Consider the following 18,528-nt stretch of genomic DNA (forward strand, 5'->3'; position numbering starts at 1 on the left):
TCAACCATCAGGAAAACACTGAAGAACAATGGTGTGCATGGCAGGGTTGCAAGGAGAAAGCCACTGCTCTCCAAAAAGAACATTGCTGCTCATCTGCAGTTTGCTAAAGATCATATTAACAAGCCAGAAGGCTATTGGAAAAATGTTTTGTGGATGGATGAGACCAAAATATAACTTTTTGGTTTAAATGAAAAGCGTTATGTTTGGAGAAAGGAAAAGACTGCATTCCAGCATAAGAACCTTATCTCATCTGTGAAACATGGTGATGGTAGTATCATGGTTTGGGCCTGTTTTGCTGCATCTGGGCCAGCATGGCTTGCCATCATTGATAGAACAATGAATTCTGAATTTTACCAGCAAATTCTAAAGGAAGATGTCAGGACACCTGTCCATGAACTGAATCTCAAGAGAAGGTGGGTCATGCAGCAAGACAATGACCCTAAGCACACAAGTCGTTCTACCAAAGAATGGTTAAAGAAGAACAAAGTTAATGTTTTGGAATGGCCAAATCAAAGTCCTGACCTTAATCCAATCGAAATGTTGTGGAAGGACCTGAAGCAAGCAATTCATGTGAGGAAACCCACCAACATCTCAGAGTTGAAGCTGTTCTGTCCGGAGGAACGGGCTAAAATTCCTCCAATCCGGTTTGCAGGACTGAACAACAGTTACCGGAAACGTTTAGTTGCACTTATTGCTGCACAAGGGGGTCACACCAGATACTGAAAGCAAATGTTCACATACTTTTGCCACTCACAGATATGTAATATTGGATCATTTTCCTCAATAAATAAATGACCAAGTCTAATATTTTTGTCTCATTTGTTTAACTGGGTTCTCTTTATCTACTTTTAGGACTTGTGTGAAAATCTGATGATGTTTTAGGTCATATTTATGCAGAAATATAGAAAATTCTAAAGGGTTCACAAACTTTCAAGCACCACTCTAAATGTTTCTATTTACAGATAATATTTATTACTTTACTGTAACTTAATTGTAAGTTGAAAAGAATGCAGTTATTTGGCATAAAAAAGGGTATTGGACCATAAGTCAAAAGAAACACTAACAATACTCATCTTGTTGATTACACAAATGCTTTTCTAAATATTTTTGCGACAGTGAAGTTGATTAGAAATCACTTGTATATAACAGGGTTTAAAAAAAAAACAGCAACTACACCGGTAATGGGACTCCGTAATGTCCAAAATATTTGTTTAAAATCATCCAGATCTTTCCATGACTTCCCAATCCAGAAAACCATCTTCTTCAGAGACAGCTCCAAAATCCTGAGGGTGATTAAATTAAAAACATAATATGTACAGATGTGCATGACACACATGCTTTTATGACTGCTTAAATGTAGATGCTCACGCATATTGAAGTGATCCTTCAAAGTCACAGCGCTTCTCATTGGCAAAGCAAACATCCTGGGGTAGGTCTGCCACTGAGTTGGCATCTATGCATTTGGGAATTCCTGAATCCCAGGTTTTCCATCTAACAATATAATACAATAAAATAATCTAATTTAACACAAATAAACATCAGTAACATAAAGAAAACAGCAAACAGAAGTTGTAAAATAGGTCAGGTATGTCATTAAGATCCATAAACAATTATTTTAAAACATTTCTACAAAAGTTTCCAACCTCTAACTGAATACAATAGAAGTCAGAATTAAGTGACCATCAACATATTACATTTTTTCACATAATTTTCAGATATAATGGGAAGTAACACATGTAAGAACCCACTCTTCTGCAGCAATTCAAAAACAGAAAAGATCCTGTAGTAGCAGAAGTTCTCAGTTGCACAGACCCCTGTATAAGAAAACTGCTGATGGCTTTGCACCAACTGACTTTCATTTCATGTATGCAGACAGACAGTCTTGTTTCTGGGCAGGACTCTGGTGATATCAAAGGCATTTCATAACTTTGAGTTCTACGCAAACAGTTTTAGTGGGCTTCCTTTCCACTTGCCAAATTTCTTTTTGTCTAGGCCCTCCACATAGGGTCCTTGAATACAGTCATACCCCTGGGTAATGCTCCAATGAAATCCACACCAAAGGGCTATCAGACAGACTTTGAGTTTCAAGTTTAAAAGGGGGGGAATATGCCATATCCAAACAGAGCAGATAAGAAAGTAATATAATCATAACCTTTCAAAGCTGCTGAGGCAGGTAGACATGTCAGGAAAAAGAATGTACATATAAAAAATAAACATCTTTGTGATTTTCTTCATATGAATGTAGTGCCTGCTGGCACACATCATAGAAAATGCAAGAAACAGTAGCTTGACAGGTTAACCAGGCACATTGCATTTTGCATCAGTGCTCCTGATACCATGTGGTTTGTGCACTAATTCTCCTGCTTAAGCCAACTGATACACGACTTACAAACTCTTTCAAAATCTCAGAATTGCTACCTTTTCAACACAACTTTAAATCACTTGCAATCAGTTGTTTGGTGTTGTAGTGGAGTGCACACTAGATCATCACTCATAGAAGTGTTACACACTGCATGATCTTTCACCTTGAGCGATTGCCACCGAAATTAGCTAGCGACTGGGAAATTGGGGCCAAAACTGTGTAGTATGCATTAGCCCTTCCTGATGTTGCATACTGATTACTGACTGATACCCTGCCCCCATCCTCTCCCAACTATTTTCCAACAGTGTAAGTGCCCATTCACTAACTCCAAGTAAACTCCAGATCCTATTACTACCAGAATGCAAAGTCCTTATTGCCACTCCACAAATACTTCTAGAGCTGTAATCATCACACAATGCAAATAATATTATAAAAAATGACAATGCACAAGATAAAATATCTTTATAAAGTATATAAAAGTAATGTGGAATTGAGGGAAACAAAATAAACTACAGGATAAACAGAAGGTGTACTCAAAAATCCAAAGAGATTTCAACCTTCTGGAAAAGATTTCAGTAAAAAAAAAAAAGCAACAGGAGAAAATGGGAGAGAGTGAGAGAGAAAGAATTTTCAGTGACATTCTGATATAAATAATGCTGTGCCAAGTAATTTATCTCTCCAGTAATAATGCATTTAGTTAGATTACAACTGGGGTAGCACCATATGAATCAGCGAAAATGCTCACTTTGTATTCTTTGTAAATTTCTAATGATTCTGTACCTTGTATATATTATTTGCGATCCATCTAAAATAAGAAAAGACAAAAGTATGTGCTAGCATGTTTGACTGTAAGTAAGCACCTATATTGTGAGTTCTTTTAAATTGTGAAGAACAGGTAGCTACATAAGCAGTGTTGTGTACTGTTGGGCTAACTGTGACCTGTTAGTTGTGTACTATATTGCTAAAAATGGTCTCAGTAACTGTCCTCGAGTGTAGAGCCTCCAATTGTGTAAATGCAAAAGGACAAGTGGTAATCTATCCATCCATTATCTGTAGCTGCTTATCCTGTCCTAGAGGGTCACAGGCAAGCTGGAGCCTATCCCAGTTGACTATGGGCGAGAGGCAGGGTACACCCTGGACAAGTCGCCAGGTCATCACAGGGCCCTGCACATAGACACAGACAACCATCCACACTCACATTCACACCTACGGTCAATTTAGAGTCACCAGTTAACCTAACCTGCATGTCTTTGGACTGTGGGGGAAACCGGAGCACCCAGAGGAAACCCACGCAGACACAGGGAGAACATGCAAACTCCTAACAGTGGTAAACTATGCAAAATACAGACATCTAGTGCTGGAATATACACACCGGAAAGTTTTCTGTCTCTCCTGCAGCTGTGCCTTTCTATGAGTCAGCTCCTGAGGCAGGATCTCATCACACAGCTTTTTCGCTGTTGAAGAAGTGAGAAAGAAGCCACCCTTAGGAATCTTAAGCTTGAATTGGGGTGAGATAAAATCCTCACTGGGGCAGATGCTAGGACTGACCTGTGCCATCACGGACTTCTACTTTACTATCCCCCACTAACCAACAGTAGCAGGGGAAGGTTTGTGTGTTTTTCCCTCCTGGTGGTGTGACTTTCACATAATTGCAATACCAGTTATCTTCCACAAAGTACTTCTGTTTCTCCAAGCGTACCAGGAGCACACGACCTAGAGGACCTGAGCTCTGGACAATGTATTCATCACCCTGTAGAAGAAAGAAATAAGAGAAATACAATTTGTGTATAATAATGAGAAACAATGCCTATTAAAAAGAAGCAATTTCATGATATAGTTTAACATGGATAAAAGACAGGCCAGTTTCCAAAATTGTACAAGTTCAAATCCCAGGACTCAATCCCAGACACTGTTGAGCCCTTAAGAAAGTTTTGATTGCTCAGTTAGATGCTTGGGTTGTATCCTCAATTGTATGTTACTCTTAATAAAAGCATATGAAAAAAAAAGTAAATTTGCTACATATTCTGTACAATCATTTCTCTACACTTACTGTGCCTCTACACAGATCCAAGCCTGGGTTGTCCAACATCGTCTTCTCACTCTCTCCATTCTCCCCCACCAGGGTTATGTAGACATAGTTATTAGTACCCGAGTACTCTAAGGTTCCTGTAGCCACAGTCACTTTGTATTCCATCTGCACACACAATTCACATCAACTCTTGCAATAGGAAATGACCACTATATTACAATTTCTCACAGCTGCTGATTTCAATTTTAAACGATTGATTTCAGAATTTCAAATATATGTTTTCTCACCCAGAAATCCTAAAGCTGCCATGTCTGTGCAAACCTGCAAATCTGGATCTTTTACAATAGCATATTTATACATGCCTGGCTGCATCCTTATGGTATGTTATGGTATGTTCCTTATGGAGAAATGTTAAAATGGAGCAAAATTTTGGAAATGCTCTAGAGAGAATGTTTATCAATGTTCGACTTATGAATGGGCAAAAAGACATTTTTATCGATCATAAAAAATAAATCAATAAATGCATGCAACTGAAAATGTAGTGTTTTATATTCTGGGGGGAAAAACTCATTAATTTTGCATGTGCAGTATGAAATTGGTAGTGCTACTTCTGTTGACATGAGAAATTCTGCTAAATATGTAAATGATTTCATATTAATTTGCATCCAGCTCACTAGCTAGAAAAAAAAGTTTTAGAAGTACATGCATTCACAATCATTTGATACCTTTTAAACAATTAAGAAACAGCCATTTCCTCTTTGGAGGCACCACTACACCAGCATCAGAAACAACAATAGTTGGTGCCTTTTATAAATACTTGGTGCTAGTTGTATATTTCTACCTGGGGTTATTTTTGTATTTTGGAAATAATTATATACAAGGGTTTATGAATAGTCAGGAACTAATGGGAATTAAACTACATTTATTTGATTTTTGTACGTATTATACAGAGATTCTCGGCTCCCGGTTGATATAGTTTAGAAAGAAATCAGCTCACAGTTAAGGTGAAGGAAGAAAACAGCCACACTCATAAGCAGCTTTACACACATGGCCACAAACAGAGAGTGACTTTTGTTAGTTACACAATTTCTTTTTATTGTTCACACTTTTCAGTTCAGGGTGGCATGGTGGTTAGCGCTGTTGCCTCACAGCAAGAAGGTCTGGGTTCAAGCCCCGTGGCCAGCAAGGGTCTTTTTGTGCAGAGTTTGCATGTTCTCCCCATGTCCACGTGGGTTTGCTCCAGTTTCCCCCGCAGTCCAAAGACATGCAGGTTAGGTGAATGGTTGTCTGTGTCAATGTGTCAGCCCTGTGATGACCTGGCGACTTGTCCAGGGTGTACCCCGCCTTTTGCCCGTAGTCAGCTGGGACAGGCTCCAGCTTGCCTGCGACCCTGTAGAACAGGATAAAGTGGCTAGAGATAATGAGATGAGATGACTTTTCAGTGACTAATAACAAAACATAAACACAATCCACATATACACACACGTGTGATGGAGTGTCACAGCTCTCTCTCTCGTTCCTGGCTGTATAAAAGAGACACACGTTAATATACAGCCAGTAATTAGACACAGGTACACTTTGTCACCGGTTACGTATTGGTTCAACCTGACTCCTGGCCATTCACAGCCAATGCTCCACCACACCCTCACTGCCACAATACCTTCTTAAATTAAAGCATAGTAATCAATATTTACCTTGTAAGCCTTGTTAGTGAACACTTGTGGGTTCTTTTATCCTGTCTCAACCGCTTCCTTTCTCTGGCTTTTGTGCAATTTGTATGTTATTTTTAGGTCAACTTTCCCCAACTTATATATCTTTTCTCTCAAGTTGTTCCTCCTTTCAGTCCTCCCCTTTCTCTCTGTATGACTACACATGTAATTGAGGAAGATTGAGGCACTGCCTAAAAGTGTAGCTCCCATCTGTTTCTGGGTTGTAGAATTTTCTTATATCATAGCCAGCCTCTTTTGTTTTATTTCTTTACCGTTATAGTTACTATACTGTTTCCTTATGTTGCACAAAATGTCGGGCGACAACAGCGACAAGTTACTCACTACTATACTGTCCCGACTACTACTCTACTTCACTGTTCACTTCATTAGTTGTTGGCTTTCCTGTGGTGGCAGAAACACACAGGACCAAAACCATCAGAAAACAACTTGATGGGTTTCTTTACCGTATGTTTCCACACCCTATACCCATGGGGCTCCGTTCTGCTATAAACATAGTGTGAATTAAAGGTGTGAATACAGTGAATTGTGCAGCATTTCTTTATTTAGGTTTTACTCTAGCTGTTTAAGCTATAAGTCACATTATGAGCTGCAAAAGAGGGTTTTTTAAGCTACTGTGTGAGTCCCTTTTGGAAAAAAAAAATCAATCAGTAATATATTTGGAAATGAAGCATAGCCTTATAATAAATCGATACTAACTACTCACATATAAGGCTCATTATATCACAGGTTTTTTTTCCCTGGTCTTTCTTAAATTTGTAGTTAAATCTAAGAAATTATTTCCACCATTTAAAGTTATAAAACTGTACATTGTAAAATAAAAGGCCTATACAGTCCTGTGCAAAAGTCTTAGGCCCCTTATTTTTTAGTACAAATTTTTGTTGTAGATTTCTATTTTATGACTTCTACATTCATTATTGAGTCTAAATGTTACAAAAACTTTCTAGAGTCCAAATTTTATTTTTTTCCCAGCACAAAATTAAATGTTACAAAAAAAACCCTGTATCTGAGCAGCATATTCCATAAGAGAGACTTTTCAGATTAAAAAAAACATAATGAAGGCTACTGGGTTTTGCTACAAAATGAAGAAGCGAGTGTGAGAGTCAAAGATGAACTGTGGCTGGTTCTGTATACTCGGACTTGAAGCTCCCCACCGACATCTGGTTTGTATACGCGGACTTGAAGTGAGCCATCCTGCAGTGTGTCGGCTGCTCCCCAGAACAACACCATCAGTGCTTCCAGATGCTGACATTAGAGGAGGTTGACCGGCCTTTTGCATTCAGCCAACATCTCTGGGACGCCTGCCGGAAGTGGCTGAGACTGAACGACCACAACGCTGAGGGAATCCTTGACCTGGCGACACTGGAACAGTTTGTCGCGTGACTTCCAGAAGGAATGGCGGAGTGGGTCCAGTGTCATCACCCAGCATCATCACTGGAACAATCCATCAAATCCACATTCACTGGATATAAGCAGTCGCATGCAGTGATTGGCTACTCTACTACTAGACAGGGTTTTCCCCAAAGTGCGGATACGTGACACTCCTCTGCACTGCGTGACATCAGCGCTGCGCTGTCACTTACAGACCAAAAAAAGAAAAAAAAATCAATACCATAAATTGAATAATGCAGAGTACTTTCCACACCTAAATATCTCCTATTCCCCTCTGAAAATGAGTAATAACTATAGAAATAGGAAGATATTGTATAGATCTAGACCTGGGCTATTCAATTGGCGGCCCTCGAGCCAGGTCTGGCCCACGAGGCAATTTGTACCAGCCCTTTAAATAGTGTGTAAAAAAAAAAAAGTCCAGACGCATGTGCTGCTCTCCACTCTCGTCTTCTAACTATGGTCCTATTCCTGCTGGCACGTTAGACAAAATGTCTCTTTCTACTTTAAAAAAGTGAAAAGTTGACACAGAAAACAGGCAATTCAACAGTGAAGGGACAGAGAAGTACCCTTTCTGTGTGAATAATGACAGAGTTTGCACTGAAAGCAAAGGAGCTGGTAACATCATTAAATGAAGCATCTTTACAACTTGAACTCCTTGACATTCAGTCATCAGATGACCTGCGACAGTCAGGTCATCTGAATGGCAGGTCAGAATCAGTTGGCAGGTTCTGAATAGTTTTGGACTCACGATGTCAGCCACGAGAAACTCCCTCATTCAAGGGATTTTGCTTTTTTTTATCCTCACAATGTTTGGCAGTACTTACACATGCGAATCGTCATTCTCACACATGAATATCATTAAAACTAATAATTGCGCATCCCTCACTGCCCAGAAGCTGCACCATTGTATGCGTATTGCCCTGACCACACATACACCTGATTTCACTGCTCTTGCTAAATAGAACAAATGTAATTTCTCTCATTAGATGGTAAATATTAGCTGATTTTTGAAATGTCTGATGCAATTGTAATAGAATTACTTTAACTTAAGAAAAAACACTGCACTGATATGTTGTCTTATAATTCCCCAGAGGAAAATATTGCTTTTGACAACTGTCTCATCTTTCTCTTTCAGAAACAAATCAGCTCTTACATTGCTTGTGCTCTCTCTCTCTCTCTCCTAAAGGGGTTTTAGGATGAACAAGTCAGAATTCAGTAAGATCTGGCCAATGTCTCATCATGTTACTTCTTAATTTAAACTTCAAAGAACTAGCCTAGGGCGGCATGGTGGTGTAGTGGTTAGCGCTGTCGCCTCACAGCAAGAAGGTCTGGGTTTGAGCCCCATGGCTGGCGAGGGCCTTTCTGTGTGGAGTTTGCATGTTCTCCCGGGTGCTCCGGTTTACCCCACAGTCTAAAGACATGCAGGTTAGGTTAACTGGTGACTCTAAATTGACTGTAGGTGTGAATGGTTGTCTATGTGTCAGCCCTGTGATGACCTGGCGACTTGTCCAGGGTGTACCCCGCCTTTCACCTGTAGTCAGCTGGGATAGGCTCCAGCTTGCCTGCAACCCTGTTACAGGATAAAGTGGCTAGAGATGAGAAATAGTCTATTGTCAAAGCTCAATTAAGTCCAACTTAAGATCTTGAAATACCGTTCTGCTATTATTTTGCTCCTAAAGGGATTTTAGGAGAAACAGATCAGAATTCAGTAAGATCTTATTTATTTATGTGAGACAAAGACAAGACTGTTGTGAGCAGTAATATTTTCCTCTGGGTCATTCCATACTGTGCACTTGTCTTTTTTTTTTTTTGGTACAGTTGTGTGCAATAAAGTCTTAGTTAAATGAATGAAATTCTAAATGTGATATGGCTCATCTGGACTGATTTCCTAACATGCCATTTGAATGTAGAAAGGCTTGGGCCTTTGTCTTTAAACAATACAATGCACTGACATTGTTATGCAGTTACAAAATAGACTATATATAAGAACTCCAATGTTGTTGTTGTACTTTACTGTATCTGTTAATGTGGTTACTCATATACTCAATCATATAGAATATGGATGAGTCTGTGCTGTATGTACTTTATCTCATGCCACAGTACCTGAGTGAATTTCTGGTCCTTTATGACTCATCACAACAACTTAGATCAAAAGGTGCAGGCTATCTGTTGGTACCTCAAATAGTTAAGGCTCCAGCAGAGGGACGGCCTTCTCTCACAAATCCCCCCAGTTATGGAACAGCCTTCCAAGTAGTGTTCAGGTCTCAGACACAGTCTCAATGTTTAAGTCTTGGCTGAAAATATAGTTGTTTTGTCAAGCCTTTTTATTACATAAAGTAGCACATCTGGAGGATTCTTGGGCAGAGAGTGTTTTGATAAGTGTTTTGAAGAGTATTTTGAAGTGCCCTTGACCCCCAACTGCTCTGCAGGCTGCTCTAGGTATGTTGTATGTCGATCTGTGAAATGCCTGTAATGTAATGTCATGTAATGGTAAAATGGGATGTTTGGATGCTGTCCCCTCCCTTACATGTTCACTCAGGTTTGTTGACAGTAGAGTGGACTTATGTACACTTTATGTATCACGGTGCCCTCAAGTCTCTGTTACATTCTGACTCTCCCTTTTAGTTATGCTGTCATATTTAGTCTTGCCGGAGTCCCCACTAGCACTCAGCACACAATGTACACTGTTCGTAACCATTACATGACAGTGAGCAAACCAAATCTCTCTCTATTGTGCTACATGTGCCACTCCTGAGATACAGTTAGGTCCATAAATATTTGGACAGAGGCAACATTTTTCTAATTTTGGTTCTGTACATTACCACAATGAATTGTGAACAAAACAATTCAGATGCAGTTGAAGTTCAGACTTTCAGCTTTAATTCAGTGGGTTGAACAAAATGATTGCATAAAAATGTGAGGAACTAAAGCATTTTTTAAACACAATCCCTTCATTTCAGGGGCTCAAAAGTAATTGGACAAATTAAATAATTGTAAATAAAATGTGAATTTCTAATACTTGGTTGAAAACCCTTTGTTGGCAATGACTGCCTGAAGTCTTGAACTCATGGACATCACCAGACGCTGTGTTTCCTCCTTTTTAATGCTCTGCCAGGCCTTTACTGCAGCAGTTTTCAGTTGCTGTTTGTTTGTGGGCCTTTCTGTCTGAAGTTTAGTCTTTAACAAGTGAAATGCATCCTCAATTGGGTTGAGATCAGGTGACTGACTTGGCCATTCAAGAATATTCCACTTCTTTGCTTTAATAAACTCCTGGGTTGCTTTGGCTTTATGTTTTGGGTCATTGTCCATCTGTATTATGAAATGCCGACCAATCAGTTTGGCTGCATTTGAGCACACAGTATGTCTCTGAATACCTCAGAATTCATCCGGCTGCTTCTGTCCTGTATCACATCAATAAACACTAGTGACCCAGTGCCACTGGCAGCCATGCATGCCCAAGCCATCACACTGCCGCCGCCGTGTTTTACAGATGATGTGGTATGCTTTGGATCATGAGCTGTACCATGCCTTCTCCATACTTTTTTCTTTCCATCATTCTGGTAGAGGTTGAGCTTGGTTTCGTCTGTCCAAAGAATGTTCTTCCAGAACTGTGCTGGCTTTTTTAGATGTTTTTAGCAAAGTCCAATCTAGCCTTTTTATTCTTGAGGCTTATGAGTGGCTTGCACCGTGCAGTGAACCCTCTGTATTTACTTTCATGCAGTCTTCTCTTTATGGTAGATTTGTATATTGATAGGCCTACCTCCTGGAGAGTGTTGTTCACTTGGTTGGCTGTTGTGAAGGGGTATCTCTTCACCATGGAAATTATTCTGCGATCATCCACCACTGTTGTCTTCTGTGGGCGTCCAGGTCTTTTTGCATTGATGAGTTCACCAGTGCTTTCTTTCTTTCTCAGGATGTACCAAACTGTAGATTTTGCCACTCCTAATATTGTAGCAATTTCTTGGATGGGTTGTTTTCGCAGCTTAAGGCTGGCTTGTTTCACCTGCATGGAGAGCTCCTTTGACTGCATGTTTTCTTCACAGCAAAATCTTCCAAATGCAAGCACCACACCTCAAATCAATTCCAGGCATTTTATCTGCTTAATTGAGAATGACATAACGAAGGAATTTCCCACACCTGCCCATGAAATAGCCTTTGAGTCAATTGTCCAATTACTTTTGGTCCCTTTAAAAACAGGGTGGCACATGTTAAGGAGCTGAAACTCCTAAACCCTTCATCCAATTTTAATGTGGATACCCTCAAATGAAAGCTGAAAGTCTGGACTTTATGTCCATTATATAACTATAACCTGACTATGTTTCAGTAACACGGGCGATTGCTCTAAGACAACAAGGGAGGCTCAGCCTCCTCTAAAAATGACAAACATCGTGTAGGATGAATTGCGCTAGGCTTATGTTATAGCCGACCTTATAACATTGCTATTTCAGATCCAGAATCATAGAAATATATGTGCTCAACCCAACTACAGTGCGAAATCATTCTGTTATAACTTTCCCCAGTTCGCCTAATGTGTGCGTGTGTTTTTCCCCCTTGTGACAGCGCGATGCAGCCCAGCCTCAGTGGATTGAGAGCTCTGTGCTTGTCAATCTCAAAATGCAAGACGATTATTGGACAAATACTGCGAAAATACCCACCCACGGAGTCTCATGGACTCCCAGCCTCAGTGGACTTCAACGGCATTTGGGAGCTATGTGCTTTTCAATCTCAAAATGCAAGACAGTTATTGGACAAATACTGCGAAAATGCCCACCCACGGACTCCAAGCCTCACATGGGAGGGACATGGCAGTTTCCGCGAGGAGACTGGTGATTGGTGAAAGCGGCCGGATATTTTCTTTGATTGACAGCTAGTTTCAACTATAGACAGGCAGCGGTACAGTGTTGCCAGATTGGGCGGTTTTAAGTGCATTTTGGTGGGTTTTGAACATATTTTGGGCTGGATAACGTCAGCAGTATCTGGCAACATCAGTTCAGTCCCATGCGGATTCGCAAGTGCTGTGGTGTATTGTAAGAGATCAGCTTACATTTCGATTTCATTCATTACATATGGTTTCTACCAGCTTTTTTAGTTTGTATATATTTTCATTGTAAATAAAGTGTAAATATAGTGTTGTCAAGTTTGCTATCTTAGTTCCAGAAATTTTGTTTATTTGAGTGACTGAACTTGAGGGGGCTAGTCAGCTAGCAAGAAAGCTGCGCACGGATGACAAGCATCGCTGATTTAATTTTGGTGAAGCCATTTGCCAGTCTTCCTTTCAAGGAAAAAATTTAAATTAAAGAGGAGGGTAGACCAACACCTCAAATTGACTTGGTGAAAAAGGTAGGGAATAATACTCGTTCCTTTCAGCTCTCCTGGTACGAGAAAGTGAATTGGCTAACAGCAAGTGACCCACATCAACAACAGTAAATAGGCTACTTTAGTAATATGTCATGGATGGACCAAAAATATAGAATCTATTTAAAATGTTTATGCTGAGTATATTATATTGGAATATATGTTTTTCTGGATATGAATTAAACACAGCTACAACTTGGAAAACATTTTTAAACAAAAACACAGCCGAGGTCAATTTTTAAACAACATGCCACAATTTTAAAATATAAAATGTTAAAATATACTCCCCCCCCAACACCACCATTATGTATATTGGACAGTAGGCTAATGGGCCAAAAGAACCTGTTATTTCACAGTTTGTGATGCTGCCAACAATCAGCCAGATCAGAGGCAAGAGTATGGGCAAAACTGATGTGTTTTTTCTTTTAAAATCTGGAAATATCGTAACCAATCAGCCTCCCCTGTTTGAAAGACTACCAGCCGCCACTGTTCAGTAAACAGGTAAAAAAATTTGTGTCAGTGTCCAAATATATATATGGACCTAACTGTACCAGTGATGCTGACCTGATGTGTTACTTCTGGCTGAAGTTCTCATCACTTCACTCCTGTGGAGGATGACGCCTTATGGACAGCCTAAAGATCCACTTAGAAGATAGTTTTGGAGAATTAATACAAAAGTTTTGCTATGATGGCTCAGGACTGCAGTTGCCATGAACAGATTTACATTCAAGTCTCAATCAGTACGCAGTTGATAATGTAGGTGCATTTAGTAATTATTAAGTGATCTCATTAAATCAGTCTCATTAAATTTGAAGGTTAATAATTAAAATGAATCAGTCTCATTTGAAGTGAATCACTCAAGTGAATCGAATCAGTGAATCATTCAAAGTGAATCAGTGAATCTCATCTCATTATCTCTAGCCGCTTTATCCTTCTACAGGGTCGCAGGCAAGCTGGAGCCTATCCCAGCTGACTACAGGCGAAAGGCAGGGTACACCCTGGACAAGTCGCCAGGTCATCACAGGGCTGACACATAGACACAGACAACCATTCACACTCAATTTAGAGTCACCAGTTAACCTAACCTGCATGTCTTTGGACTGCGGGGGAAACCGGAGCACACCCACGCAGACACGGGGAGAACATGCAAACTCCACACAGAAAGGCCCTCGCCAGCCCTGGGGCTCGAACCCAGGACCTTCTTGCTGTGAGGCGACAGTGCTAACCACTACACCACCGTGCCGCCCCAAATCAGTGAATCATTCAAAGTAAATCATACCATTAATCCTGGTGCTTAATAATAAATTACCAAACAGCTAAATTATGGTATATTCCAAATTATTATGATCACTTACCATATTACATAAATCATCTGCACCTTTTTGAATTCTCTGAGAGATTGGGGACTTCAGATATTGTTCACACAAATAAAACACAGTTTGTTTAATAAATGAATTTATTATAACAAAGATAAAAATGGATAATCAGTTGGAATCATTATATACAAATATGATATGGTGTATGTGTGTGTAAGAGCGTGTGTGTGTGTGTGTGTGAGGGAGAGCAAGGGTGTGTGTGTGTGTGTGTGTGTGAGGGGGATGTAAAGTTTGGAATGTTATCTGAGGTGTTGGGGGAAGGTGAATCCCCTCATGGTTTGCCTTGAGACAAAGCAATTCCACCTACTTATAACATTATCAAATCCCCTGAAATCTTGATAATAATGAAACTAAGAGTGTTGGAAAAGATAGCAAAGAAGCATGCAGCAATCTATCTATTAAAACAATTGAGAGAACATAGAACAAAATTAATCAACATGCTGCGTGTTTAACAGATAAACCTGGGTTTAAATTCACACTATTTCATCTCATTATCTCTAGCCGCTTTATCCTTCTACAGGGTCGCAGGCAAGCTGGAGCCTATCCCAGCTGACTACGGGTGAAAGGCAGGGTACACCCTGGACAAGTCGCCAGGTCATCACAGGGCTGACACATAGACAACCATTCACACTCAATTTAGAGTCACCAGTTAACCTAACCTGCATGTCTTTGGACTGTGGGGGAAACCGGAGCAAACCCACACGGACAACATGCAAACTCCACACAGAAAGGCCCTCGCCGGCCCCGAACCCAGGACCTTCTTGCTGTGAGGCAACAGCGCTAACCACTACACCACCGTGCCGCCCACACTATTTCAATAAAAGCTAAATTCCTAAGACTGATCTTTATGTATGCCCAAAATGTTTCAGTCTTACTTCCAGTATTTTGCTTATATGCGAGATTATGGAGATGTTCTAAAACTTCTGAGTCTCGCCATTGTGGAGCACGTGAGTCGATTCCGTGAGTCGATTCCGTGGACAGAGAACTTCTTGATCCGATGACGGTCGTGATGGAAATCAAAGTCTCTGATTAATACTGTGCACAGCGCTTTAATCAGGAGGAATTCTGGTCGCTCCTAATTATAAATTAACTGCTTTGAGCTGCAGTCGTATGTACTTAATGAATGAAACCGGTTGTAACTCACTGAGTTTAAAATCATGCTATTCTGGATTTTTACCGTGGCCAGTGGTAAACAAGAAATCGCGCTAACTCATGGATCTTGCAAGAAAGAAAAAGAAAAGACGTCTTTATCTGGTTTTCTGGTGGAGGGTCTCTTTATGCGTCCAGACCGCTTGGAATCCGGACACGAGAGACCAAGAGCTAGGAGCTTCCAGGTGGGTTATGCCTTCCTGGAGGATGACGTAGATGATCTCGCCCCGGCATGACGCAGGTCAACACGGAAGTGGGCTGATGGGAAATGTAGTTTCTAAAAGGGACTGTACCTACAATCCCCCTTTTGGTCTCAGGGGTATGATGGAGTCGTAGCACTGAGAGCACAGTACCGTACAGTCCGCATGTCCATAGTCCTTGAGGTAGCCTTGCTTTGCACAGTCCATGGTGTCCTGCGAAAACTGTGTAAACTCATGAGTTCCAGTAAGACAGTTGGAGCCAGAGGCATTTTGGGCATATAATCACTATAGGCATTTTGGGCATATGATCACTATCTAACTAACTAGATCAAAATCACATCTAAAAAAAAAAAATAAACAGTAAACATGAAGCATGTAGTGTTTAATTTCCTATGCATAAAAAAACAAGAAAAGAGAAGAAATGAAGGAAGGAAAGAAGTATTAGTGTTTGGGTTGGCAAACCTAATCTTCTAGAGGAGTAATAGCAGTGGGTGGTCTGGCCGGAAAGCGTGCGCTACTGCGGTTAAAGCTATCAGGGATGCAGACCATCTTATCCAGCTTGGCGTGTAGTGTTATGTATGGATCATCTGGGCAGACCCAGTGGATGTCTTTAGTGGAGGTGCACATCTCTAAGTCTTGTGGATTCACAAAAATGAGGATAGCACTGCCAAGACTATATGCCAGGTGTATTTGCGATGAATACACACTAGTAATAATAGCGGATTTTAGTATTTCATCTACCATGTTATACCGAAGGGTTATTACTTCATTGGGTTGGTGAAGTCTGACCGGGAATGTTAGTGTACGCTTATGGGTGAGTGATGCGTACAAGCTAGGTGGACAGGATGGGCCTAGCTATCGTCCACCCCCTTTTGGAGTGAGGACTGTTCAAAAGGTTTGCTTCAATTATTATGGACCCATTGATATGAGAGCATTTGATTAGGTCTGGATGTCCTAATGCGATACGCGATGGGGAACGGTTTTCCCACGATCGAAAGGTCTCGACCAGTGTGGTAGGAACTTTTTTTTTTTAAAACTCCTACCGGTTTGGTAAAGTTAAAATATAGGACTTTGTCACCTATTTGATATTTGTGATGGGAGGCTTTTCGGTCATAGTAGGCCTTTTGTTCTTTACGCTCATTTCGATTTATTTTGTTGAGGGGTCTGACCTCTTTTGTAACAGTTCTTTAATCTCAGCCAACTGGGCTTTTAAAGAATCCAGCTCTGAGCGGATCTTACCAGGTTGGTCTGAGTCACTGTGTTGGTCATCTCTACCCTTACGTTTAGATCTACGGTCGGAACGCTCCTGCCGTCTCTGGCCAGAGCGGGGATGACGGTCTTGCTGCCAACCGCCTTGTTCCCTACGACCCTTTTCATGTAATGGGCGGTTGCCATAGTCACTGTGGACTTGCCTTCGGTCCCTCCTGGCCTTACCTTGCCGATTTTTTTGCTCACCCTGGTGATGGCTCGGCAAGGGGTGGTTTGGACCGGGATTTCTCCAGGGGGGTCCCCCTTTTGGAGCTTCACCTCCTTCTAAGGCTAGTGGGGGCTCATCTGCATCCTGGAGCTTAAGGACTCTGGGGTCATCATCGTTTCCATTTGCGGTTTTGACGATGGTCTCCCAGGTCATTTGGGCTAGTTGCCTAATTTTCCTCATTGAGTGGAAACCCTGTCGACACGCTAGTGTGACTTGAGTCCGCACGCTTGGGTGGAGGTTATGTAAGAAGAGGGATTTGAAGCCTCTATCTTCTTCCAAGCATGGTGCGCTACTACCCTGGAAATAGGCAGTATGTAGCTGTCTATAATATTCATGAGGTGCCTCGGACCATTTTTGTTTGATTTGTATAGCACACAATGTCGTGGAGGTTTCATCCGTGTACAGCGCATATTCTTCCCTCATGTAATTGCGAAGTTTCGAGTAACTATCGCGAATGTTTGGGGGTAGAGTCTCTAAAAAGGCACGAACACTGCTACTGGAGGTCTTCCAGATTAGTTTAAGTTTTTCTCGCTTTGTGGCGTTCGGCAGGTCCATCAGGCATCGGTCAATTTCTCGCAAATAATCATTCACATTTGTTCTTTGATTGTTGGGATCAAATCGTTTGACATCTTTGGCAAGTAGGTCAATTTGCCATAAGCAAAGGGTTTGGTGCACGTCCTTGTGCAACCTTCTTGGCTCTTCTGAGCACTCACTATCTAAGCTACTCTGGTGTTGCTCCCGTTTCGCACTAGATTCATAGCCTGATTCATCCAAAGATTGATCAGGGATACTGTAGCACACTGACCTGGGTGTGCTATGGTCCTGGGCTCGGGATGAGCACAGTATGGCTCCACCCTGGCTAAACGACGAAGTCGTGTAGCGGGTTGGAGTTTGTCGGGGTGTCTGGTTCTCGACCAGGTCATCTACGGTGTCCGGTTTGGACGCCTCTTCCCGCTCTGAACTTTGGCACATTGTTGGGGGTCTTTCATGCCCCTCGCGCTCTTCTTGGGGGGTCTGCTCCTGGGCAGCCTTCTTGTCAGCCATTTCGGCTTTCTCTAGCCATTCGGCGCAACCATCAAGGGAGGTCTTCAAGAGCTCACGCTCCCTATGTAAATTATTATTATCGGCTGCCAGCTCGGCGTTGCTGGTGGTCAGCCTTTCAACCTCTCCGCGGAGGCGTCTGATTTCTGAATCAGTATCTCAGAAGTATGATAAGAATAGCTTACCGAGTGCTGCTTGGACACCAATAGTTGTTCTCTTTGAATCTCTCATATGTTTTATTGAGTTGATTATGTTAATTTGGCATTCACGCCTACTCATGTCCTTAATGCTTGCCCTTTCGGAGTCAGAGCAGTGAATGAGGTCTGCGATGACCTCAAAGAGAGACACGTCTTGAGTGTTGTCTTCAATTCCTGAGACACGAGGGGATGCCATTTTGCTTAGGCTGGGTACTAGATAATT

General features: G+C 41.3%; 1 protein-coding gene across 1 annotated transcript in view; it reads right to left on the minus strand.

Annotated features, from left to right (window-relative positions):
- The window catches only part of LOC132886932 (polyunsaturated fatty acid lipoxygenase ALOX12-like), a 31,151-nt gene extending 26,595 nt beyond the window's left edge, over positions 1-4,556 (minus strand). The window contains exons 1-5 of the mRNA XM_060922165.1: positions 4,413-4,556; positions 3,911-4,112; positions 3,735-3,816; positions 1,369-1,491; positions 1,177-1,283 (exon numbers count right to left, since the gene is read on the minus strand). Of these exons, the coding sequence (XP_060778148.1) occupies positions 1,177-1,283; positions 1,369-1,491; positions 3,735-3,816; positions 3,911-4,112; positions 4,413-4,556 (658 nt within the window). The remainder of the gene's footprint in view (positions 1-1,176; positions 1,284-1,368; positions 1,492-3,734; positions 3,817-3,910; positions 4,113-4,412) is intronic.
- Positions 4,557-18,528: the final 13,972 nt, after the last annotated feature.

The sequence above is a fragment of the Neoarius graeffei genome, chromosome 1 (genome assembly GCF_027579695.1).
Source record: "Neoarius graeffei isolate fNeoGra1 chromosome 1, fNeoGra1.pri, whole genome shotgun sequence".
NCBI lineage: Eukaryota > Metazoa > Chordata > Actinopteri > Siluriformes > Ariidae > Neoarius > Neoarius graeffei.